The following is a 27,451-nucleotide window of genomic DNA, read 5'->3' as shown; positions in this document are numbered from 1 at the left end:
CTCAGGCTAACTGCAGAATGCTATGTCAGTTTAGCAGAAATGCAAGTTTCATACAGGTCTCCTAGACACTGGGATGGAGCAATACTGCACAGGCCAGGTTAAACATGCATAGGTAAACAGGAATGGCAATTATCAGAAAGGGGAAGTAAATTTAGGATCATTAACATTCATTTGTTGCAGGCCCAAGATATGGGCCGTCCAATTATGCTAAAAGATTGGAAAAACTTATGGAATGTAAATTTGAAATATACAGCCAGCTATAATATAAGAGAGGACATGGGTGGTGCTGTGGGTTTAACCACAGAGCCTAGGACTTGCCAATCAGAAGGTTGGTGGTTCGAATCCCCATGACGGGGTGAGCTCCCGTTGCTCGGTCCCTGCTCCTGCCAACCTAGCAGTTCGAAAGCACGTCAAAGTGCAAGTAGATAACTAGGTACCACTCTGGTGGGAAGGTAAACGGCGTTTCCATGCGCTGCTCTGGTTCACCAGAAGCAGCTTAGTCATGCTGGCCACATGACCCAAAAGCTGTACGCCGGCTCCCTCGGCCAATAAAGCGAGATGAGTGCCGCAACCCCAGAGTCGGTCACGACTGGACCTAATGGTCAGGGGTCCCTTTACCTTTACCTTTATAATATGAGAGACCACGATGAAAACGGCTCATAGGTCACTCCTTCCAGATTATCAAGAATGTATAAAAATTTGTCGGGTGCTTGTTGGAGATGTGGAGGAAATAACAGTGACATGATCCACATGTGGTGAATGTGTGAAAAGATTAAGATTTGAGGGGGAATATACGATGAATTAAAAAAGATGATGGGGATAACCTTTACTAAAAAAACGGAGGCATTTCTATTAAGTATTTTAGATAAAGAGATCCCAAAAAACTAAGAGAGGTATTCTTGTATGCAATGGCAGCAGCTCGTCTACTTGTGGCCAAGGGATGGAAAGATCACAAGGCTCCAAAAATAACAGATTGGCAAATCAAATTACAGGAATTGGTGGAGACGGCTCAATTGACTAGCAAACTCAGAGGAAACTCAAAGCAAAAATTTGCAGAAAAATGGGATGGTTATAGAAGATATGTTCAAAAATACATGCCAGAATGCTCCGTGCCAGCATTCGAGTGATAAAGGAACTAAAAGGAGGTGGACAACTGTTAAGGATTTATTATGTTTTCAGAATATATGGGTAAATTTATATAGAAATGTTTATTGTTCTGTGTACATTCGATTGTAAGATAAAATATATGCTAAGGGACTTGACAGGAAGTAAAAGTTGAAAAAAGATTTTGGAAGCTAAAAGGGGGGGGGAATTTACTTTCATTATTACCATTTTGTGTTTGGGTGTGTAGGTGTCTGCATATATGTGTGTTTTTGTATGGAATGTTTGGGAGGAAATAAGACAGTAAATAACAAATAAACTAAATATTGATGTATGTAATTTTTATTTCTTAATTATATTTAATGGTAGTATGGTTGTATTTTTTTTGTAACATAAATTCATTCAATAATTTTTTTTAAAAAAACCAACAACGTTCATTTGTTACCATGTCCCCCAATACGGTATCAGCATCGTTTCAACTTAGATATTATTAAACTGTACTACAAGTCCCCACATGATGTGCTGCACATTTTCTGTCCCAGGCTCTGCCCACACAAAAGCATTTTCTTTTTTGCAATAGCAGACCGCCTACAGATGGCTTGACCTTAATTTGCTGGGAGTGTCTCCTTCCTCAGCAGGTTATGGCTCACTCTAGCATTACTGGGTTCCAAATGAGCATTACCTCCCCTTTCTGGAGGCTTCATGTGGAAATCCTGGGTTCCCAAGCATGGCACAAAGACTTTCTCATGATACCCACCAAGACCTCCTATTCCACCCAATTTTTATTTGTAAATGTGGTTTTGAAAGCTCATTTATTTTGGGAATTTGCTTGAATTTTTCCATTGCTTTGTTGTTCAGGGGGTGTTCAGTTTTTCTTCTGCTAAATGGGTATTTTGTGGTGCCCATGACAGATTTCAAAATGCACCCACAGGCCCACAGGGGTTAGGGACCCTTGCAGGAAGTCAACACTACTCTAGTAGTTATGATAATCCTGGTTCTCACTTTCCTTGATTGCCCCCCCCCCCGCCACCTTTTCTGCTTCAGTCTCCTTTACTCAGAGCCCTGCATGTCTTTTATTTATTTATCACATAAATATAGAAAAAACACAGTATATAATAATAATATCCTGCCTCCTCTGGCACATTGCCTTTGGTTATGTTTACAGCCCTCTACCAGTTTCAGGGCAAATCCTGTGCAAAGCTCTAAATGATGTGAGAAGCCTCCATGAGTAGAGAACTTGCCCTTCTCCAGAACTACATCCTCAATATTACAAGATGAAGGGCAATGCCCCAGAGGGCGCAAAGGTTGGCAGCGTGCGCTCACACTCATTTGCACATTTCTTTACACACAGGTAAATGGAACGCCCAACCTCGGCTATAATCTGATAGCATGTGTATGATTAAATCATAGACAGTATTGCAAAAGCACAGCTGCATTCAGATGCAATGGCAAATCATGCTTCCTTATCACTTGCAAGGGAATGTTATTAAGAAGCTTCCCTTCCTAGTTAGGAAGGTCTCGAGCCATAGTTTCATCTTATTTTTCTATAAAAAAAAACACAGGGTGAGGAAATGTGAAGTTGTTGTGTGTGGTCCTCAAAAGTAGGAGTCTGTAACTCCATTTTTGTTGCCACCAAGGACATTTCCCATAACTTTACTCAACTTGCAGTAGCTAGAATAGTGAATGCGACAATGCCTGTTTTCTAAAATGGCAACATTGCAAAAATGGTGCTTAAATCTTGCCTTGGGGCTTGAATACACTCTAAACAATAGACACAAATCTATAGTTCAGTTAACACTCTGAAGTTTCTGTAATAAAAAGAATATTTAAGCGGCAAGTCAAAACACGAAAGATGGACAACTCCTAACAATTATGTCTATGGAAGAAAGTCTTGAGCAACCTAAGTATGAAGAAAATACGCTGTAAACAGAAATGTTTGATTCATACAGGAAATGTTAATCAACTTTCACACTACCAAGTCTTGGATTCTTGGGTGTACAATACTTAATTACTTTTCCATCTTTCACTGACTAACATAAAGGCAGATCTCTGGTTTTATTGATGAAGAGGTTGTGATCAAAAACTAATGATAGGTAAAGATAAAACACCCCTGACAATTAAGTCCAGTTGCAGACAACTCTGAGGTTGCGGTGCTCATCTCGCTTTACAGGCCGAGGGAGCCAGCGTTTGTCCGCTTCCACAGACAGTTTTTCCAGGTCATGTGGCCAGAATGACGAAGAGGCTTCTGGCGAAACCAGAGCAGCACATGGAAATGCAGTTTACCTTCCCGCTGGAGCAGTCCACTTTGATGTACTTCCAAACTGCTAGGTTGGCAGGAGCTGGGAGTAAATACTTAATTCCTTTTATTGGCATTGCTGGCACTGAATACATTTGCTTCTCTTCCAGCACTGTGTCCATGTTATCATCCTGAAGAGCTGTTTTAGGTAGTTGAAAAACTCAGCCATCTTTTTTGCTCATGAACTCATGACCTTTAAAGCCCTAAACAACCTCTGTTCAGTATACCTGAAGGAGCGTCTCCACCCCCATTGTTCTGCCCGGACATGAAGGTCCAGTGCTGAGGGCCTTCTGGAGGTTCCCCTGCTGCGAGAAGCCAAGTTACAGGGAACCAGGCAGAGGGCCTTCTCGGTAGTGGTACCCGCCCTGTGGAACGCCCTCCCACCAGATGTCAAAGAGAAAAACAACTACCAGACTTTTAGAAGACATCTGTTTAGGGAAGCTAGCAGGCATCAGATTTCATTGAGTCCACTTTCTCCTTGACCCAAGGAACTGAGTGCCTCCAGGCCTACCTCCAACAGCATAGGGAGAGCACCAGGCAGGATGCCTGGAAGAAGAAGAAGAAGAAGAAGAAGAAGAAGAAGAAGAAGAAGAAGAAGAAGAAGAAGAATAGTAGTAGTAGTAGTAGTTTGGATTTGATATCCCGCTTTATCACTACCCTAAGGAGTCTAACGGGTAACAATCTCCTTTCCCTTCCTCCCCTACAACAAACACTCTGTGAGGTGAGTGAGGCTGAGAGACTTCAGAGAAGTGTGACTGGCCCAAGGTCACCCAGCAGCTGCAGGTGGAGGAGCGGGCCCCAAACCCAGTTCACCAGATTACGAGTCTACCACTCTTAACCACTATACCACACGAGCAGAAGGCCCTGTCTGCAGCTAGAGGGCTGGCCCTTTAAGGACTACAGTTCTAAAAAAGGAGGCATCACTTTATTGAATTTGTTAGTTCCTTTTCTTACAAGACAACTCAAAGTGACTTGCATTAAAGCCAACAACTAAAACCAAATAGCACAACAATCCAAGAGAGGCTGGGAGATGTGACTAGTCATAACAGCTTGCTACTATCTCACTTTAAGTTACAACCGTCCTAGCATCCTGCCAGCTCCCTCAGTTACAGTAGTGTGAAGAAGGGAAAAAGACCCTCCCACACTCTTAACTGAGACTAACTGAGCAACAGCCTCTCCCAAGCCATGTTTAAGAGCAGCAGAAGTGGCTGGGGAGTTCAGATTTTTAAAAAAATTTAAATTATTTTGTAAGTTATCTTGTTACTCAGTATGGTATTTTAACATGATTTTTAAATGTATTGTGATATTTTACGTATTGTGATTTTGCTGTTATTTTTATTGCTCATAGTTTAGTAATGGTTCACTGAAACTGTTGGGAGTGATTTTCTGTTTAATTATTATTCGCTGATATTCTTAGAGTTAATATTATTGTGTGCTATTATATTCTAATGGATTATTGCATATTACCTTTGTTGTTGTTTAGTCGTTTAGTCGTGTCTGACTCTTCATGACCCCATGGACCAGAGCATGCCAAGCACTTCTGTCCTCCACTGCCTCCCGCAGTTTGATCAAACTCATGCTGGTAGCTTCAAGAACACCATACAACCATCTCATCCTCTGTCGTCCCCTTCTCCTTGTGCCCTCCATCTTTCCCAACATCAGGGTCTTTTCCTGATCTTTTCTTCTCATGAGGTGGCCAAAGTATTGGAGCCTCAGCTTCATGATCTGTCCTTCTAGTGAGCACTCAGGGCTGATTTCCTTAAGAATGGATACGTTTGATCTTCTTGCAGTCCATGGGACTCTCAAGAGTCTCCTCCAGCACCATAATTCAAAAGCATCAATTCTTCGACGATCAGCCTTCTTTATGGTCCAGCTCTCACTTCCATACATCACTACTGGGAAAACCATAGCTTTTACTATACGGACCTTTGTTGGCAAGGTGATGTCTCTACTTTTTAAGATGCTGTCTAGGTTTGTCATTGCTTTTCTCCCAAGAAGCAGGCGTCTTTTAATTTTGTGACTGCTGTCACCATCTGCAGTGATCATGGAGCCCAAGAAAGTAAAATCTCTTACTGCCTCCATTTCTTCCCCTTCTATTTGCCAGGAGGTGATGGGACCAGTGGCCATGATCTGCATATTACCTAATTTGATATAAATTGCTTATTTTAATGTCACATTTTCAATTTTGACCTATTTGTATTGTTATAAGATGTGTGATCTTTGTTGTATATTTTGTTGTTTTTTCAGCTTCTCAACTGCCTTGTTTATAGCAATATAGAAAGGTGGTGTACAAATTAAAAGTGAAATAAAATGAAATGAGCGGGGGCTTCAGCAACTACAGTTACCTTTCAAATTCTTGGGAGCCTTGGAACTGCCTTTCCTGCTAAACAAGAAAGACTAACTAGCCCAGTTATTCATTTTGCAAGACTGCAAACATGAAGAAAGAAGAGAAACCTGTAGAACAAGTTGAATCTCTTATTTAACCTTAAATGAGCCTATTTTGTTGTGCAACTGTAAGCTGTAGGTATAATGTGTCTGGGGTGGGAGGGGGGAAACAGGATACATATACAGCTTTCCAAATGGAAGATAACAACTACAGTACTAGTTACAGATAGGTAGCCGTGTTGGTCTGCCATAGTCAAAACAAAAAAAATTCCTTGAAGGAAGGATTTTTTTTGTTTTAACTACAGTACTGTACAGTATTTGTCTTCATAGGGATGCCACAGGAAGGTGCAAGTGTAAAGACACATGGTAAAGATGTATGTGCCTGCGCAATATAAAAGGCATCCATACACACAAATCCACCTGTCACACAACAATGGGCATTTTCCTCGCCCATAACCTCTGAAGTTCCAACCTCGCACCATAAACCCTGGGAAGGTGGAAACTTGCAAGTCTTCCAGCTGTTGCGACTACAACTCCCGTCATGCCCCACCACTGGCCATTCTCGCTGGGTCTGCCGGGAGTTGTAGTAAAAAAACCCACACACAAAACAATGGAGTTCTCCGCCGTTGCGTGGAGAGAATCCGCTTCACTAAAAAAAAGAACCCACTTCACTAAAATAATGGGGGGGGGTTTTAAAAACTAACACCCTTCGTACAACACACGACGCGTCTATAACGGCCTGAGTAGCGGCGACCGAGCTTGACTAGCCAGGCCCCAGCGCAAGCGCTCTTATTCCCTCAGAGGCCGCTTGCCGTCGTTGCGCTTAACCAGGCCGGGCGCCTCTTGCTCGCCTCCAACCAACCAAGGTGGTGTGAGGAGGAGTCGGGCCTGAGGCGGGCCTGGAGAGGAGTGAGAGCGAGGGCAGGGCCTCAGCCGCTGCGGCCTTACCCCTCAGCTGACAGGCGCCGCCTCTTTCTTTCCCCCCGGCATCCTCCGCGCTGCGGCGAGCCTCTTCCCCGGTCAGCCGCTGCCGCTGCTGCTTCTCGGGCTGCGCTCGCCGTCGCCTCCGCCGCCGCCATGGCCGCCTACAGCAAGTTCCTCACCGCGCGCTACTCCACCATGGCCGGCGCCACCGCCGCCGCTTGCGCGGTGCTCTGCCTGCTCAGCAAGCGGAGGAAGGCGGCCGCCCTGCACGGGTCAGTCGGGGGCGATTCATGGGAGGCCGGGGGCTTTGGGTGTGGGGGGTGTGTAGGGGGCAGCCGAGAGAGTAAGATCCCGGCTGTCTCCTCCGCCGACAGGATAAAAGGAAGGGGTGGGGTGAATAAAGTGCCCCCCGGTAGTCGAGGGGGTGATTTAAGGTCGAGAGGGGGTGGGAAACAAAGGGAGACTCCAGAGTGAGCCTTGCAGAGACTCCGTAGGCGTGGCATTTTTAGGGAACATTCAGAAACTATTCCATATCGACCGAATCAGAGCCGCACTGTGCCTTGATCCCTGTTGCTTTGCCCAGGGGCTCCGAAGTCTTTCTCTGGCCTCTTTGTTACCTTGACACCCTTTTACCTGGTTTCAACCCGGGAAAGCATGTGGCTCTTCCTTTCTCGGGGATGGTTAGAAATGGCACACCTTACGCACATTGCACCTGTTGCACAGGTATCGAGGGTCCGGTGGCACACCTGTTGCGGCAGGTAGACCTGCAAAATAGGTGCTGTGCAACAGCTCCCCCCCCCAGCTTGAGTTATCTTAATGATGCTGTGTCTCTTATCTGGGATAGGTACCAGATGTTGTTGGGCTCCTGACACCCATCATTCCCGGCCGGCGCAGACAAGGGTCGTGGGTGCTGGAAGTTGTAGCCCATGATATCTAGTGGCACACCAGACCCTTGGCTGCGTTCAAACACCTGAGAGATTAGCTTATAGGAGAACGTAATATTAATAATTGGTGTTTACATAGCATTTTAGAGTGCCAGAATATCTTCACATGCACTGCTTTGGTTACTGTGACAGCAACTGGCAAGCTGGGTCAATCTGAGGGCTGAAGCTTTGAATTCCTTGCCATTGCACTGCACAAAATGTGACAGTAAGATAGTACTAATTGCTGAAGCACTGTCACCTGGGTTCTTTAAAGAGGCATGTGCATTTCCTTATGGGCACTTGTTAGTTAGCCTTCATAAAGCACAGGTAGCTCTGGATTTTCCCCCTGTAATTTCATTTATCTAAATTGCCCAGGGCAAGATTTCCCAAAGAGAAAGTTGCAGAAGCACAAGTCGTGTGTGTGCAGAAAGTAAAGACAATGTGTAAGCGTGCATGAGTTCAAAGGGGGGACGGGGACCCGTGATTCTGGATTTTAATTCCCTTATGAATATTCTGAAGAATGACTTGACAGATGTATTCAGCTTAGGAGATATCCTAAATGCTTGAAAAAAAATGCAGCTTGGGATAAACAAAGACTAATATTTATATATGGTATGCAGGCTGGCAGCTGTCATAGCAGGGATAATAAGATAATAGTTTGGGCAGTGATATTTATAAAATACTTTTCATTTGGTTTCAAAGTTGCACGTGTGTATAATCAGAGTGATAGATCTAAAAGATAAACTCACTCGTATCTAGATCATGTTTGTGTCACTCCTTTCTTTCTTTCTTATTGTCACTTGTTATCCAACGATCTCCAAGTAACTTACAACATTGTTAAAGACACAATATATTATACCACAAAACAAAACAGAAGACAGCCCCTATAGACACAGAAAGTTTTGACAACAAAATAATAACAAACGTTATTGTAGACTGTCAAAGCCTGGGAGAAAGGTTGGATGCAATTGATGCAAAAGTTTCGTAACTATTGGGCAATGATCAATTTTATTATAGTTCAAAATGCTTTTATGTCATTATACATTTTATATTCTGCACAATACTATGTTGCCTTGAGGTACATAAGTCCATAAGGCAATGTTTGAAGAGAAGTATTATATATTTATATGCTATGAACAATATTTTATCCAATGTTAAAATACAATAGTAGCCATCTTTTGAAAGTGAAACACTTAAGACCTTAAGCATTCCCCCATCCCTGCCCCCTGGTGCATCCCATGATATGCAAAAAAACTGATGTCCATGTGTCTAGGACATCATGTCTAAAAACAAATTTCCTGTAGACAGTGGTCCTAAGAAGGGGATAGCATTGTAACAGTAAATTATTTTAGAAGATGATAACGCCTTTTTGGATGCTGGTGTGCATTGTTACAACTGAGATACAACATATGCCAGGAGTGGCAAAATTACTGGCACAGTGTTGCAGCAGGGATGTGTTTTGCTCACTGCCCAATGCTTATCATGTTTGCTTCATTATTGATTATAAGTATTTCAAATGATAATAAACTTATGAGTGATGTCCAATGTTCATCATACTCAGAGTAGACCCACTGAAATGAATGGGTGGGATATAAATAATTATTAATAAAATTAATATTATCATTATTATTGACTTGTCCGTTGACTTTAATGGGTCTACTCTGGGTATGACTAATGTAAGATACCTTACTGTGTATGTGCATGTATGATTAAACAGACAAGTGTGGGATGCAAAACAATGAATTGTGGACTTGTTATGAAGATAGTATTACTATTTAAGATTTGAGTGCCTAGACCGTAATAAGTGTTAATATATATCAATGAAGTGACATAATTTCTGCCCAGAAATTTACACAGTACAATGGTACCTCGGGTTACATACGCTTCAGGTTACAGACTCCACTAACCCAGAAATAGTACCTCGGGTTAAGAACTTTGCTTCAGGATGAGAACAGAAATCGTGCTCCAGCGGTGCGGCAGCAGCAGGAGGCCCCATTAGCTAAAGTGGTGCTTCAGGTTAAGAACAGTTCCAGGTTAAGAACGGACCTCCGGAACGAATTAAGTACTTAACCCAAGGTACCACTGTAGTTGGTTACTTCAAGACTGGATTACTGCAATGTGCTCTGTGTGGGGCTTCCCTTGCACTTGATCAGAAGGCTGCAGTTAGTGCAGAATGCTGCGGCACAACTGCTGACAGGAGTGTGGCCTTATCAGCATATAACATCTGTACTCGGAGATCTGCACTGGTGGCCAATTTGCTACTGGGCCAAGTTCAGTGTGTTCCTATTAGTATATAAAGCCCTTTGAAACTTGGGAGCAGCTTAGGAGATTGTCTTACCCAACATGGGCCCAATCAACTGCTTTGATTGGCAGAATTGGCACTACTACAGATGCCACATACTACCTGTTCCACATTTGTAAGAACTCAGTTGTTTAGTCTGGCAGCACTTAACACTTTGGAACTCCCTGCCTATTTAGATCAAGCAGGTGTCTTCACTGTACTCTTTTCAGCACCTGCTAAAAACATTCTTGTTTAGATAAGCCTACCTAGATGCCTATAAAGTTGTGGTGATTTTAATCTGTTTTAGTATTTTAACTTTCGTATGTTTTTAAGTACGGTATTTTATTTATTTATATTTGAGGGGTTTTTTTCATAATCAAGCAGCGTATAGATTTTATGAAATAAACAAATAAGAATATTGAAAACTGTGGCAGATGTAGTAAGCTTGATGAAGCACTCTGCAAGTCCATGAAAAAGTTAACTTTTGAACTCATACGTTTAAACTTTCTTGTCTCACCTGTAGAAGCAGAAACATATCTATATTCTTTGTAAATGCCATATGGTAACCTTGTATGTCCTGGTATAGTATAAAAATAGTCCCATTACCTCCCATTTGCAAGTAGTGTTTACTTATATGAACATTTGCTTGAATAAAATAATCTTATTTCTACACCAGAGCCAGTTTGCCAAGCTGATTTAAGTGCCAAACTGAAATAACATGCAATCAGATGTTGTAATACAAAGTCCAAAGTAGGTTGCCATATACTTGTTTACATCCTCTCTTCGGTAACTGGGACTCTTCTGCTTTTAGAAGCTAACAAACTATTCTTACTATTATTATTAAATAACATTTAATTGGGTTTCATAAACAAGGAACATAGGAACAAAAATAATAAACGTAGGAAGAATAAATAGACCAAATATTCTCATGCCATTTGTATATCACAAAAATAGCATAATAAATTTGCAGTAATATCTGCAACGTATGGTTCATTATTAGTGGTCAGTGTATAAGTCCTTGGTTTGTGAATTGGTTTAAACAAAAACAAAGGAGGGAAAAGCGGAGGTTGGAATTCCCTTAATTAGTTCGGTTTCTAATTGGACCCATTGTTTTGAGGTATCATCTAAAATAAAGTGGATGGCATGTCTTACTTGGTTAGCAATAAAATATAGTTTCAGGTTTGGGATACCACAGCCTCCTTCCACTGTGGGGGAGGTACAGGAGTTTGGCATTTATTTTGAGTCCTTTGCAGGAAAAAATAAATGAATTTATTTTTTTCTGCCAACTTCATATCTGGTTGAGTGGGATCCAAAGTGGGAGTCATTGGAATAGAAATCACAGTTTTGGTAGGATCATCGTTTTTACCATTGCTGTTTCTGAGGGTAAAATGGGTGTTGCTCTATTTTTTTTCAAATTTTGAAGAATTGTCTGCATGCGGGGGGTTGTTTTGTTAATACAGTCTACTAAGGTTTCTTGTTGCAATTTTTCCTAAATAGCTAAGCGTTGTGTGACAGAGTCTAATGCAGGGGTCAGCAACCTTTTTCAGTTGTGGGCCGGTCCACCATCCCTCAGATCATGTGGTGGGCCGGACTATATTTTGGGGGGAAAATTGAATAAATTCCTATGCCCCACAAATAACCCAGAGATGCATTTTAAATAAAAGCACACATTCTACTCATATAAAAACACCAGGCAGGCCCCACAAATAACCCAGAGATGCATTTTAAATAAAAGGACACATTCTACTTGTGTAAAAACACACTGATTCCCAGACTGTCCGCGGGCCTGATTGAGAAGGTGATTTGGCCGCATCCGGCCCACGGGCCTTAGGTTGCCTACCCCTGGTCTAATGCCTGTGTGTTCTGTGAATGCTTTTTGCATCTTAGGTGGTACATTGAAGCATAAAGCTTCCAATTTTGAGAAGTTAACCTGCAGGCCTGTTAGTGTTGCAAAGTTGTTAAGATCTTGAAGTATGGCTGCTCCCGTGTTCAAGAGGTCAGGTGGGTCATAATAATTAAATAATCAGCAAATAGCCCGATCATGCAGTTTAGTTTTTCAGTTTGGACTCTCTTAATGTCTGGTGGTATTCAGAGGCATATAGCTAATGGTTCTAAAGCTAGGATGAACAAAAAGGTAGAGGGTAAACAGCCTTTCTTTGTTACCTGTCAAATCCTTACCAGGGATGAATTTATATTGCTTATACTATTGACATATACTATTGTTGTACTGTGTGTTTTGTGTCTATGGACTGCAGTAAAGCTGTGTGTGTGTTTATTCTTACTGTGGCAGAAGATGCAGAGTGTATTTGTTTCAAAATGTGTATAAATTTCGGGTCAATTGCAATTTAGATAGAACTGCCAGCAAGTAGTCCCATTCTAGGCAGTCAAAGGCCTTGAGAATGTCCAAAGCCATGACTACCAGTGGGGAAGTTGTCCATACCACATTTGATTATGTTTAAAAGTTTTCTGATTGGTTCATTGATGTTTCAATGGGGGACAAAACCAGCTTGGTCTGGGGCTATTTGTGCAAAAATATATCAATCCTGTTGACTAGCACTGATGTAAAGATTTTGTAATCCTGGTTAATCAGAGATTGGCCAAAAAGATTCTACCTTCTGCTGGTTTTCAAATGGTTTTAGGATAGTTGCAATCTTGGAGTGGTACCATGTTTTGGGGAGGGGTTCCCTTCTCATTAGGTTGTTAAATAGGCAGCCCATAATGTAATAATGTTTCTTTGAATTGTTTATAAAACTTGGAAGTGAAGCCATCAGGTCCTGAGCCTTTATGTGGTATTAATTTTTTTAATAACAGTCAATTTCTTCAAGGGAGATGGGACTAACTAAAAGGTTTTCTTATCATGAGTTAGTGAAGATAATGGGTAAGTTTTGTAAGAAATTATGGATATCAATTTTTATTTGGGGATTGTGTGGTATATAATTTAGAATTAAAGGAGCAGCCCAAGTCGAGTGTGTTTGTGTGTGTGTCCATCTTAAAGAAATAAGAATCGGTATATTGTGAGCCATAAATAGTGAAAACGAACTGCTGAGTGTCAGTTCTTATATAGAAAATGGCTATTTCCAGTCAAAATAATAATGGACCCAAGTTGTCAAATCTAATGCTAGGGATCTCTCCCATAGCCTTTAGTACCCCTACCACACTAACTACAAATTATTGATCTGGATTCAGGGTTAGAAAGCAAACACCTTTTCTGCAGCAGAAGGGCTATCATACAATGGCTGCCCATAACACTAAATTTTTGTTTACCTGACACAAAGGTTTAAAGAGACTTGTGGGATCTTCTCTCCCTTGAAGAAGATAAGAAACAGCTTGAGAGGAAAGGATGTGTGTTGTTTGTTGTCCTTCTAGCTGGAGGAAAGAGGCACTTGTTACTGGTGAAAAGATTTGTAGGTGCCTACATTAGGACACCTGTTCTAATTTGTTTGCAATGTTTTGACTTTGATTAGAATGTTGTGCAATTTATTGTTAAGGGCTTTATAGTCTGTATTAAAAACTCTCCTGACAAGAGTTTGATCATGATTGCCGAGTTCCGTGGGTGTTAAAATGGTGATGCAAACTCAAGCAAGCATATTGACCTTTCCCCTACTGAAAGGAATTTTGCTTGGTTATTACAGTGTAGGAAGTTTGATATTGGTGAACATGAGTCATTCAATAAACTTTACTCTTTGCCCCAATGGCGTTGGGGGAACAAGGTGAAAGTTGAGGACAGACAACCTGAGCAATAATGTTGTGACCAGCCTGTAAATAGTAGCATTGCATTGTATATGTCCTTGAATGTTTGCAGGTTGCATGTTTCTGAAGCCATTGGGTCTTTCATTTCACTAGAAAAGGGGTGGGGAGCCTCAGGGTTGTGTGTCTGGCCCTCAGGACCCTCCCTAGGCCATGATCTCTCCCTGGGGCATGCACCCTCTTCCATGGCCATAACCCCCTCACTGCCTTCACACCCTCCTTGAGTGATGGTCCTTGAACTGGAATGTGTCCTTGAACTATCCATACTATCCATTGCTTGCCTGAATGAAGCGTGTATGTGCGGGTAAACCTGACTTTTGTGTGTCTGGATTGTAACCTACTATACAAAGGTAAGAGTCAAAGCCATTCCCCCCGGAAGGGTTTTATGCGGGAATTTGGCCCTTCAGCTGAAAAAGTTTTCCCATGCCTGCATTAGTGCTAGATGTTCCGTGTAAAGATCGAACTGTTTAGGACTGTCATATTTCAAAAAGTGAAAATAATCCGGACACAAAAGTTTTGGGGTGTTGTTGAGCTTATGGTTGTATGGTAACCCTAGAACCGTTCTAACTGGGTACCTGTGACAAAGGATTTTGGCAAATACTTCAGATGATTTGTGGAATGGCGTGAGACTTCCTTCTTCCTTAAGGCATATGAAAACTGAGTCAGTGAAAGGGAGAGTTCACGTCTTGTCTGCTATCAGTAAGCTTAGGCCTTAGCTGACACCTTGAAGACTCTGGCTTTTTTCTTTTTTAAGTGATGGTCACATTCCACTTCTCTCAAAAGAACATAAAAAGTGTCCAACTAGGTCAGACTATGGCTTGGCTTGCACAATGTGGTAATGCAAACCATGGCTGACTTGGACTGCATGTGTGTGCTGGCTTCTGGAGCAGAACTCGCATTCTAGTCCTTTTGGGTCAGCTCAACTCATTTTATTTATTTCATAAAATTTATGCACCGTTTGATTGTAAGAAAACCCTCAAAGTGCTTTATGAAAGGTCAAACAGGAAAATCGGGGGGAAATTGCAACCCTCCTTTAAAACATACAAAAGTTAAATACTAAAATATATTAAAATGACATCAATGTTCTCAGCCTCTGGGTAGGCAGGCACTGAAAAGAGTGCAGTGATTGTCACTTATTGGTATCAATAGGCAGGGAGTTACAAAGTGCAGGTGCTGTCACACTAAACCAGAGGTTTTCAACCTTTTTGAGTCCACGGCTCCCTTGACAACTAAATTCTTTCTGAGTCACCCCTGTGCGGCTTGGGAGCCCAGTTATGTCACCCCTTTACTGCACAACTGGCAGTCTCTCACCCTTTCTTGAATACCCTTCCTTGTGGAGTGCTCCCTCAGCCTCCTCTCCCCTCCCCTGTCCTTGGGAGACCTCTGGGCAGCCGCTGCTGCCACCTCTGGTTTCTCTGGCTGTGGTCGCTTGCCCGTTTGCTTGCTTACTCCGAGGCTGCTTCAGCTCCTGGCAACCAGCACCCCCTGGCCAGCCCAGCTTACCATTTGCCTGTGGAGCTTGTAGCTAGGGCTGCTGCAACAAACAGCTGTGCAAGCCTTTTGGAGGCAGAGATGCAAGGGCATCAGAGGAGGGAGGGAAGGAAAGAGAGACAGAGGCTAGGGTTGCCTGTGGCACCCCTGCCCATCATTCAAGGCACCCCAGGGTGCCACAGCACTGTACTAAACAATTGAGTTCTTACAAATGCAGAACGGGTGCTGTGTAGCACCTGCAGTAGTGCCCGTTCCACCAATCAAAGCAGTTGCATGATCAGATGTAGGGTGGGGCAATCTCGTAGGTAAAACTGTCCCAAGTTGTTAAGGGCTTTATAAACTAATAGTAACACTTTGATTGCTAAGCCAAGGTTTGGCTTTGCATGTTGTGCAAACCTGGGACTGTGGTTAAGCTCTCTCCTCAATCACTACCTGCCACTAAAAAGCAAACTTCAGCTACTGCTCGTGGTTAAGGAGGAGAGAGTTAACCATGATCCAGGAATTTATTTATTTTTTATCACGCATTCAGTCAATGTAAGCTAAGAGGACTGGAGAGAAGCAAAGTGATTGCAATCGCCTCCCTACAAACCCCGTACATTTGCACTAGTCATGGTTTGGCTTAGTGGATGCAGTCCCAAGGTCCATCTAGTCTAGCATTCTCTTTCTTGCAGTCAGGTTCTTTGGGGAAGTATACCTGCAGGCCATGAAGGCGACTGTGGTCTCCCCTGTTGTTTGGCCTCAGCATCCACTCTCAGTCACCATTTTTTCTGGGCTAGTAGCTAGATTCTTTGTAGTGCTGAAAAGCACTCCTGCATTTTCTTCCTTTCACAGTCTCTCCCAAAAGAATATCATGAGACTTGACTAGCACAGAGGTCTTAGAACATAACTTGCACAAAGGCCTACTGTTCGCTCCTGTGGCTTAATGTTGCATAAATGTGCGGCTCTGTAGCCCAAAGGTTGTATTGTGCAGTGGAATACAAAGAGAGAACAGGAAAAAGGGGAAGATAATACAATTGGGGTGAGAGTCAAGTTATTATAGTCAGGACTGCAGCTTTTTCATTAATCAGTTAGAATCAATGATTCAGAACAGGTTGATCAACTAAAAATGCGCTCCCAGTCAATTCTTAATTCAAGTACTTATAAGAACTGCAGGTGCCAAGTGCTGTCTTGAAAGAGCCATTCCTTCATGTATGAGAAAAAATGTGTTTGTTGTGGACATGCGCAAATCACTGAAAAAGAAAGCTTTGCTTTTATTTAGAACTATTTTTGTTGTACGTAAATTTATTGAGATTTTATCCATTGACTAAATTCAGTCAATTGACTTAAGGTTTTTCTTTAGCTGGCTCACAGTCCTTCTTACAGTGGTTTGTGTATTTTAGCACATTGTTTTCCTAGCTTTTTAAAGTGTTTTAGAAGCATCACAAAAGAGGTTTTTGGAGAGTAGTAAGTACCCAACAGGGACAAAATATTCCCAGAAGAAAGTGTTGAAGGAATTTGCAGTTGTGGGCAAGTGTCTTGTGTGTACTGTTCTGATGCATAAATCTGTACACTCATTTGCCTGCTGGCAGAAGAAAGCTCTTCTAGGTAAAAGGTAATGTATTACCTTATTACATTACCTTTGCACTTTGATTCCTGTACTTGGTATGCTACACAGATGGAAAAGGAAATGTGGTGGAGCAGCCAAAGGTGTACATTGGCTATCGTAGAACGAAAATTGTGTTTCCTTAATATAAAAAATTGCTAAAAAGAACTGTATAACAAATTGCAACGGCCAGTGCCAGAAACAGAAATGAAATGTTTTGGGGTTCTTGTTTTTTTTAAAAATGAACATGCTTCATTTTGTGGAAACCTGGAATCATACATAGGCAGCTTCCTGTATCAACACTGGTATCAAATGCAGTGTCTCATTGCCCCCCTACCAGTCCAGCCACTGGCACTCAGGGTTCTAATTTCTACCTGGCTATAGCAACTAGGGTGGAATTTGTAGGAAAAGGAGAGGAAATGCCTCCACTTTTTTAATCCTTCTTCCTCTCCCAGGAACTTTCCAAGAAGAGAAGGGAGGGGAGAACTATGGTAACAGAGAGAGTGACCCGATACCACCTGCACAAACAGTCCTGGGAAAGTGCTTTGGGAACATCTTGCCACCTTGCTTCCAATCTCTGGGAAGGATTAGTTGAAGGAGACCCTTGGGACTTTGGGAACCCTCAACACTTTGGGTCACCTGTCTTAACAGACATAGCCTCTGATCAGCAGTGATGTTGCGCAGTGTCACAAATGCTTATAGCTTGCGCTGCATGCACCCATGCCCAAATTTAGATGGAGAAGATGGAGTGTCTGGGGCCAGCAGAGATGGTCCCACATAGTACTGGTCCTGTATTACTTTATGAAGCAACTGAGCCCTGTGTTGCTAGGGTGGTATGTGGTGGGCTTCAGTGTGTTGCAGGATGTATATGAGTTTCAGTGTGGAGCAGTGTTTTAGGGGTGCTGTTGGGGATCTCAGTGTAGAGTTGGTGTAGAGTTGGTGTTCAATGTAGGTCAGAGTTTGGGAGCGTAGGTTGTGGGCAGGGCCGGATTTAGGTTTGATGAGGCCCTAAACTACTGAAGGTAATGGGGCCCTTTATATGTCAAGCTGTCCTTTGTCAACAACAAATTGTCATTGTCTTCTGTGTTGAATATATGCTATATGATAATTTATGGACCTAATAGGTCCATACACAACACAAAACACTGTTGCTGTATGTAGGTTTAATTTTATTTGTTTTTTATCTTATATTTTGGAAATGTACATCCAGTTTCTTCCCCTTTAATTTTTTTTGGGGCCCCCAAGAGAGTGCGGCCCTAAGCTATAGCTTGTTTAGCTTATACATAAATCCGGCACTGGTTGTGGGGTGTGGGCACCTCTAGTGATTTGATTTCTTGAGCAACTAAACACATGACATCCAAACAGAGGTAGGATGGCCATCTGTCATGTATGCTTTAGTTGAGATTTCTCCATTGCACAGAGATCCCCTCTGTGTCCCTTCCAGGTCTATGATTCTATCTCACATGTATGCATTGCCGCAGTCATTCTCTCACCCCACATGTTGTGAAATTAAATACTGGAGGAGAATGGCAATTTTTTCTTGGCAGACCTTCCCTTGGGGAGGGGAACTTCTGAGTGTGGTGTTCACTATGGGATGTGGGCATATGTATATGGTTGCAGTATGAGTGGGTTGCATGCATGTGTGTCTATTGTAGATATGGTTCTCCCATGACAATTTGTTAAGTTCCTAAATGTTTCCACAGACCCGGAAAGGTGGTTGAACCCTTTTGTAACCACTGTACCACTCTGTGATACAGTTTTTCATGATACAGTGGTACCTTGATTTAAGAACAGTCCTGTTTACAAACGATTCGGTTTACGAATTCCGCAAATCCGGAAGTAGTGTCCCGGTTTGCGAACTTTACCTCGGTCTAAGAACGGAATCTGAATGGTGGAAAGGCACCGGTGGCGGGAGGCCTCATTAGGGAAAGTGTGTCTCGGTTTAAGAATGGTTTCGGTTTAAGAACGGGCTTCTGGAACAGATAAAGTTTGTAAACTGAGGTACCACTGTATGTACATAGTCATTGGACATAGCATCTACTAGGTTACTCTGTCTGCAAACACTTCAGTCCTTGCAGGATTTTAGCTTTACTTTTGCTTTCAGCCATGTGCAACACCTTTTTCTAGAACTTTTTTCATATATTTTAATGGGGCTGTAAAACCTGAATAATTTGAACCACTGATCAAAACTTCACGAAACCAATGGCATTCACTCCCACGGGAAGCAGTGATAGGATGGCTTTCAAAGATTGGATGGCTTTAAAAGAGGATTAGGCTAATTCACGGACAATAAGGCTGTCCATCATCATCATCATCATCATCATCATCATCATCATTTTATTTGTATGCCGCCTTTCCATAGTTAAAACAATGCTCAAGGCTACTAGCCATGATGGCTACTCTCTGCCTCCATGGTTAGAGGCAGTAATGATGGAAATCCTAGGAAGACAGTGTGTTGTTGCACTTGGGTTCTGCGGGGGGGGGGGGTTTCCCACAGGCATCTGGTTGGCTGCTGCGAGGCTGTTGCTCGACTAGATGGGAAATTGGTCTGATTAAACAGGCTTTCCTCGCGTTTTTTTAAAATTGGTACCAAACTTCCAAGTATTGTGCCCTTTGGTAGAATTATAACTTCTGGCTCTCTCTGGAAACTTAGACTAAAGACCCTTTAATGGAAAAAAAAGGCCTTCCAACAGCTATACAGTGGTATCTCGGGTTAAGTACAGTACTTAATTCGTTCCAGAGGTCCGTTCTTAACCTGAAACTGTTCTTAACCTGAAGCACCACTTTAGCTAATGGGGCCTCCCACTATGCCACTGCCACACGATTTCTGTTCTCATTCTGAAGCAAAGTTCTTAACCCAAGGTACTATTTCTGGGTTAGCGGAGTCTGTTACCTGAAGCGTATGTAACCCAAGGTACCACTGTATCTTGATTAGCAGTGTAACCTTATATGTGCAGTACTGTACTAAGAAGTAGATTCTACCAAGTCCAATGGGGATTTCTCCCACCTACAGGAGTATAGGATTACTGCCTAAACGGGAGTAAAGGATCTCATTGTGTTCGTAACTGAGTTGCACATTGTAGGCGACGTTGTCAGAAATAACCTGTGAACTGGTGCCACACCTGGTGAATCAGGTTGTACTAGAATGATTAACCGTGCGTCTTGTACTTTTAATCCTTTAAAGAGCACTGCCATAATTCCCCCAGGCAGGAATTTTAAGTTACAGCTAGTGCTGTTCTAGCCTAACCTGTCTGTCCCTGCGCATCATGCTCATACACACATGTGTGGATGCTGGAGTGGGGGCAATACCAGCAGGGTGCAATTTACAGAGAAAGTAAATGTCCCACCCCAACTCTACAATCTTTATATGGAACACATAAATGTGAACAAGGGCTGAGACATCAAAGGAACTTTCAATGCTCAGTTGTCCAAATTATTTTTCTCATTAATAACGTTGATCTTTGTGTGTGTTCTTAAGTAATTTATAAACTTCCCTTAGGTATTCATCAAAATCTTTGAGCATTCTATTGTAAAGGCTTCTTTTGGATCATAGCTCTTGGATAATATATATATATCCAGGGCAGGGGGGAATATGGCAATAAAAATTACCTTTCTGCAAAAAACAACAACAACTCGACAGTGCTAATTTATGCTTTCTGCCCCCACTACCCTGAACACAATCAGGAGACCAACTTACCAGCTACATTGTATTTCGTGCCCTTTTTTGCCCTGCAAATCTCACCTATTTAGGCTGATAATGCTTATCTCAAGACTTCCAATGTAGGACCATTAAAATCCAGAAATATTATTGCAGCTGTTTATGCCAATTTTGTAAAACTAGACACTGAAGCCCATATGAATCCTGTGGTCGCTTCTGATAACTGTCCACCTGAAAGTGTGGGGTTCAGTTTTCAGGCTTCAATACCTTTTTAAAGAATAGACTCTTTCCTGGTAGTAATGGGAGTTGTAAGGATGTATAACTCCCCCCCCCCCAGTCCAGCCCAGGAGCAAATTAGAGCAGGGTGTCTGCAGTACATGAAGACAGGAGAAATAATGTCATTGACATGAAAAAGTTTCCAGTAGAATATTTGGCCACTTTAATGTTGCTAGCTTTTATGCTGAATAATTGAATTTTATACTGGAATTACATACCATGACAAAACAACAAAACCACCAAGGTGGCAAGGGGGAATGCATAAACGATGCATTTCTCCTGTGGTTGAAAATCAGCTTCTGTATGCCTTATGCTAAACTGCTTTCATTTCCAAAAAACTGCTGTGTATTACTACTCTTGCTCTACCTAGTAAAGAATCAATTTAAGGTTTTTGATATTTGTATATGATGTCTTTTGAATAATTCTTCTTCTGAACCAAGAAAGTAACTAAAATAACTTTTCTGTTTGCAGAAAGAAAAGTGGAAAAACATTACCTGGCAATGAGGTGAGTCTTACTAAATTTGGCAATGTTAATGCAGATCAGGCATCCCCAAACTCGGCCCTCTAGCTGTTTTGGGACTAGAATTCCCATCATCCCTGACCACTGATCCTGTTAGCTAGGGATGATGGGAGTTGTAGTCCCAAAACAGCTGGCGGGCTGAGGTTGGGGATGCCTGGGATAGACTCATGGGTTGATCTGATGAGTGCTTTAGCCCACTGCTTCTTGAAGTAGAATCTTCTCCAACTAGATCCTTTTTAGCATTTTATTGGGTGTTCATTGGCCAGCAAGAATCTTATGCGGCAACCTGGAGCATCCAAGTTATTGGATCCATTCATGAGTAAGCACTAGTGACTACAGGCAAACATTTTCCTCTTTGAAAAATGGAAGCTTATGTAGTTGTTGTTGTTGTTTAGTCGTGTCCGACTCTTCATGACCCCATGGACCAGAGCACGCCAGGCACTTATGTCTTCCACTGCCTCCCACACTTTAGTCAAACTCATGCTGGTAGCTTCGAGAACACTATCCAACCATCTCATCCTCTGTCATCCCCTTCTCCTTGTGCCCTCCATCTTTCCCAACATCAGGGTCTTTTCCAGGGAGTCTTGGAGTCTCAGCTTCAGGATCTGTCCTTCCAGTGAGCACTCAGGGCTGATTTCCTTAAGAATGGATAGATTTGATCTTCTTGCAGTCCATGGGACTCTCAAGAGTCTCCTCCAGCACCATAATTCAAAAGCATCAATTCTTTGGCAATCAGCCTTCTTTATGGTCCAGCTTTTGTAGTATTTCGCAGATTTAGGGTTCCAACAGCAATTCGTGTAGAATGGTTTGGCTGTTTCAAAGTGATTAAAATACAGTTGTGTGCAAGGCATCTAATACTGTGCTGTCAGTTGACCAATATGGAATGCAAAAAGAAAACAGCAAGATAATTGTATTGTGTTATCTTTTCATGTGCAGAAAGAAGTCAAGAAAGAACGAGCTGTAGTAGACAGAGTATTTTTTGCGAGAATACGACAAATCCTGAGAGTTATGGTCCCTAGAACATTTTGTAAAGAGGTAAGCTGCAAATGAAGAACGATCAACCTGTCTAATTATGTTGCTTTTACCTGTCACCGTGATTCTAATAATCTGATCACTTTCTGATGTCATTTATATCAAACTATTTTCCATGCAGCCTTTTCAGTTACCAGAATTAAGTTGGGCTCAGAGTAATGGCTTACAATATGTATTTAAGCCTCAAATTGATGGGTTTCAATATACATTATTTCTCATATATCTGATGACTTAAAAATAGTTTTTATTGAAGATTTTTTGTGTTACTAGCAAATAAACAAACAAAAAAAGTACATATAGTGTCTCTACTTTCAAATAATAGTCTTTTTCACAGTTTGTTTGCATTCAGCACAACATGACAATGACTTATCCCAGTCAACAGCATATGAATTGATATGGGTATACAACCCGCCGCCCCCCGTCCCACACACATACAAACAAACCCGACTGCAACCAACTGAATATAACCAACGAAGCTCTGGACCTCCAATCTCTCGCAATGCCAACAAAAATAAATATATATATGTAAAGAGCCTACTGACGTGATGCTGACACAAAATCCCCTGCACGAACACTATGCAATAGAACTAAATATCATTATTCCCTCCCCACAATCTCTCTCCCCTATTTTCTCTTTCCTTTCTCTTTCCCCCCAACTGCATAATGTTTATGACACCTTATTCATATGTCATTGAGAACATCAAGAAAATTGGGAATTACAGACCTGCTGTGAGAACTGAGCCTCATAAATATGGGACACATCAGTGGCTATAGTTGAGATTTGCATAAGATGGTTTCCATGATTTTTCTTTAGCCTGGCCTTCTGTTTAATCCAGGTTAAAATGTTTTTCGGCTTTTTATTTAATTTCGCAGCATTGCGTCCAGATTTGCCCTTCCAAGAATGAAAGGGTCCTTCTATTCCAGTGGGGAAATCCAGTGAGGGGAGGGGGAGACAATTTGTGCCAATACCCCTTCTACCTGCAGCCCCCAACACTGCCTCCAAGACTTTTCTGAAGGGTCTCCCAACCCTTTAGAGCAGCATTGTTCAGGGAGGGGGCGGAACAGCTTTTTCCAGTGCACAGGGAGAAAGGGAGTCCGCTAAGACTGTTTCACATAGCATCTCATGGGTAGAGATTTGCCTAGAGGCAGTCTGGATCCAACACATAGACATTTACTGGCTTTTTTCTTAAAAGAAACTTTTAATGAGTCTCTGGGGAAGGCCAACTGAAACTCAGGGGTATGGGAGCCACCAGAAGTGTCTAGTCAGAGAATCTTAGTGATCAAGGTGGAGCATAAGGAATCAGGCGGTCCTTAAGGTATTTTGGATGAAAGTTACTGTATTTTTCGCTCTATAGGACGCACTTTTTCCCCTCCAAAAATTAAGGGGAAATATGTGTGCGTCCTATAGAGCGAATGCAGGCTGTGCGGCTGCGCATTGCTCCGTCTCGCTGTTCTAGCTTGGGGTTAGCTACACAAAGCCTCTGCAGGGCAGCGGGGTGAAGGCAAAGGCTGTCCCCAAAGTCAGAACAGCGAGACAGAGCGAATGCAGGCTGTGCGGCTGCGCAGTACTCCGTCTCGCTGTTCTAGCTTGGGGTTAGCTATGCAAAGCCTCTGCAGGGCAGCGGGGTGAAGGCAAAGGCTGTCCCCGAAGTCAGAACAGCGAGACAGAGCGAATGCAGGCTGTGCGGCTGCGCAGTACTCCGTCTCGCTGTTCTAGCTTGGGGTTAGCTGCGCAAAGCCTCTGCAGGGCAGCGGGGTGAAGGCAAAGGCTGTCCCCGAAGTCAGAACAGCGAGACAGAGCGAATGCAGGCTGTGCGGTTGCGCAGTACTCTGTCTCGCTGTTCTAGCTTGGGGTTAGCTGCGCAAAGCCTCTGCAGGGCAGCGGGGTGAAGGCAAAGGCTGTCCCCGAAGTCAGAACAGCGAGACAGAGTGAATGCAGGCTGTGCGGCTGCGCAGTACTCCGTCTCACTGTTCTAGTTTGGGGATGGCTGCACAAAGCCTCCGCAGGGCAGCGGGGTGAAGGCACCCCACTGCTCTGTGGAGGCTTCAAAGGCTGCGCTCCGGGGGCTTCAAGAGGCTATCCGCAAGCCTTCGGAGCATAGCGTGAATGCCCGCTGCGCTCCGAAGGCTTGCAGATAGGCACCTGAAGCCTGGAGAGCGAGAGGGGTTAGTGCACACCGATCCCGCTCGCTCTCCAGGCTTCGCTTTGCTGGAGAGGCGCTGCATGGTTTTCCCTCTCTGCGCAGCACCCTTTCAGCGAAGTGGGAGGAGAAATGGAAAGGGCTCCGTTTCTCCTGCCGCTTCGCTGAAGGGGCACTGCGCAGAGAGGGGGATAATTTTTTTCCCCTGTTCTCCCTCCTATGGTCCGGTGCGTCCTATAGAGCGAAAGATATGGTATTTAGGGCTTTGTGGATTAACACAAGTACCTTGAACTAAATGACTAAAATTTGTGCCCTGTCCTTTGTAATTGAAGAAAGACTCTAGGCTGTTTGCATAAAACTCATTAAGGAATGATCATCTGTGAACACTGACAACTCACTTTACTTTTACTAGACAGGTTATTTGGTACTTATTGCCATGATGCTGATACTTCGCACATACTGTGATATTTGGATGATTCAGAACGGAACTGTTATTGAAAGGTAAGCATTGCATATTTGATCCTTGTATGATATACTCGTGTGATGTGTAAGATTGCAATAACTAGGGGAAAAGGTTGCATAAAATGGATTGGCAGTTGACTTAGATTTTAAAAGATAATGGGATGGAAAGGTAAATTATTGTTCCTGCTGTGAGAATGAACCAAAAAGAGCCTCTGGCTCTTATTTCTCTTCTCGTTCTCTCTTGTAGCTGTGTGGAAGAGAAGCTGTGAATTCTAAATTAACCACAGTTTGATCATGACTTGTTCTTACTAACGATAGTTAAAAGAAATCTCAGTTTACAGAGTTCAGAAGTCATGGGGAACTGTGACTAGTTTAAATTCACAAACAAACAATCTTTATTACGGTCCAGAGACCAACAAAACATTACAAATCAATACAGAGTTTAAATTCAAATGCAGATGTTTTCAGGTTCTTCTCACATGGAGGAGGGGAATGCCTGGGCTCGAGGCTTGTCACAGCTCATTCTGGTAGCAGGAAACCATGCCTTCCCTCTGGCCCTGTTTGCATATAATAGCTTATCATTGTTTGGTGCTATTTATCCAAGCTGGAACAAGACTAAGCACAGCTTCATCACCCTCCCACGTGAACCTGAGTGAAACTTTGGCTTGCATAATCTCCTGCTCTTGTGTTTTTTGTTTCACTTTTTCAGACACCTGGTTTTGCATACGAATCAGAGACGGTGGTTTAAAACATGTTACTTAAACATTCCAGATTTATGCCCTGTGGCTTGAAGCTGGCTTGTTTTGAAGAATACAAAACAGAGTTTGTTTTAAACCACAACAGCCAGTTCCTACACCACAAGCTGAGATAACATGACAGGGAAATTAAACGCTGCAGAAGTACTTGTTTCAGATGCTGGGGGAGCACAAGTCTTTGCTCAGGCTTGTTCTAGATTATACATCTCTCACTAAACCATGGTTTAGTGTGTTGCGCAAAGGGGACCGATGCATCCATTATTCAGTCAGTGGCCTAGCTCATACATCTCATTAAACCATAGTTTAAAACTTAAGTATGCTTAATGGGAATGAGTAGCATGCTGGGTGTGTCTGCTGAAAAGTTCTTATTTTGTTCATCCTCGACTTGTGCTGCCACCACACCACTGTGAAAAGAGTCAGGGTTGTTGTGATGTCTGAATCTGGTTTCTTAGATTGTCTTTCTCCAAATACAAAGTGTGAGCAGTAAAGCATGAACAAACTACGACACTGAGTTTGGAGGTCATGACAAGCCAGACCATCTTGTTTCCCATCAACATGGCATGAGCAGGAGACTGTTCATCATGCTACGCATTCGCATTACAGCATAGTTTAACTATAGTTTAATGTAACAATAGCTAATATGGTCCGCCCTCCCCAGATATGTGGGACTACAACTCCCATCATCCTTGGCTATTAACTATGCCTGGTTGGAGTCGATGGAAGTTCTGGTCCATGACATCTCAAGGGGTGTGTGTGTGGAGTGTTAAGGTAAAGGGACCCCTGACCATTAGGTCCAGTTGTGACCGACTCTGGGGTTGCGGCGCTCATCTCGCTTTACTGGCCGAGGGAGCTGGCGTACAGCTTCCAGGTCATGTGGCCAGCATGACTAAGCCACTTCTGACGAACCAGAGCAGCGCAAGGAAACGCCATTTACCTTCCCGCTGGAGCGGTCCCTATTTATCTACTTGCACTTTGACGTGCTTTCGAACTGCTAGGTTGGCAGGAGCAGGGACCAAGCAACGGGAAGTGGGAAGTGGGGAGTGTTAGCTACTGATTTAATGTGTTGTGTGAACCAGGCCAATGTAGTTATAATTGTCACGAGTGAAAGCTCAACAATTAGTTTTCTCTGACAGTTGATAGAATACTGGTAGCGGGGAGGGACCAATTTGTGGCAAATTTCCAATTTGTTGTATAAAATATAATCCAGGATAATTTATTTCTGTGGTGTATAATCTGTAAATAAAATGCAGTCTTGTAGGCAGAAGTGATATTCAGAGACTTTCTGTGTTTTAAAAGAAGAGGAATGTGCTTGAGTTTCTGTTTCTTGTTTGGGTTTCATAATACAAAAAATGAACCAATTGTACACAAAATACCATTTGACTTTATTATTTTTATCTTGCACATTTAGTTCTCTGTTAAATCGGTTGCATGTCTGTCATGTCAGCAGTAATGATTATTGATATAGTGGTACCTTGGTTTTCGTACGTCTCCGTTGACTAACGTTTCAGTTTTTGAACGCCGTATTCCCGGAAGTAAATGCTTCCATTTTTTAACGTGCCCAGGAAGTCATGCCACGCAACTTCCATACTGAGTTTTCTGTATCAAGTTTTCTTTATTGACACTTCTGTATTGAGTTTTCAGTTTTTGAATGTTTAAGAACTTGAACGGTCTTCCAAAACAGATTACGTTCGAAAACCGAGGTACCACTGTACACTGTAAAAATATATAATGGTGGTAACTCTTCAGTCATTAGCAGAGCTGTTAAATTATGTACATTTTTTCTTGCAGTGCAATCGTAAGCAGGGATCTGTCGCTATTCAAGAAATCCTTTTTTAAATTTGTAGTTTCCATTCCACTGGTAAACAGATATTGTTAAT

At 42.6% G+C, this 27,451-nt stretch overlaps 2 protein-coding genes across 3 annotated transcripts in view; one reads left to right on the top strand and one right to left on the bottom strand.

The window, feature by feature from the left end:
- Positions 1-6,835, bottom strand: part of ARHGAP29 (Rho GTPase activating protein 29) — a 110,105-nt gene extending 103,270 nt beyond the window's left edge. The window contains exon 1 of the mRNA XM_081914114.1: positions 6,731-6,835. The gene's annotated coding sequence lies outside the window, so the exon portion shown is untranslated. The remainder of the gene's footprint in view (positions 1-6,730) is intronic.
- Positions 6,836-6,844: 9 nt separating this feature from the next.
- Positions 6,845-27,451, top strand: part of ABCD3 (ATP binding cassette subfamily D member 3) — a 43,289-nt gene continuing 22,682 nt past the window's right edge. The window contains exons 1-5 of one of the 2 annotated variants that reach the window (XM_081914192.1): positions 6,845-6,978; positions 21,136-21,169; positions 22,121-22,219; positions 24,770-24,858; positions 27,363-27,432. In XM_081914192.1, coding sequence (XP_081770318.1) covers positions 6,860-6,978; positions 21,136-21,169; positions 22,121-22,219; positions 24,770-24,858; positions 27,363-27,432 — 411 coding nt within the window. In that variant the 5' untranslated portion in view covers positions 6,845-6,859. The remainder of the gene's footprint in view (positions 6,979-21,135; positions 21,170-22,120; positions 22,220-24,769; positions 24,859-27,362; positions 27,433-27,451) is intronic. The other variant, XM_081914191.1, reaches the window with a different exon arrangement.

The sequence above is a fragment of the Podarcis melisellensis genome, assembly GCF_964234715.1.
Source record: "Podarcis melisellensis genome assembly, chromosome: 6".
NCBI classification, from domain to species: domain Eukaryota; kingdom Metazoa; phylum Chordata; class Lepidosauria; order Squamata; family Lacertidae; genus Podarcis; species Podarcis melisellensis.
Note: the sequence above shows the minus strand (reverse complement) of the source record. Positions and strands in the feature narration are given on the sequence as shown.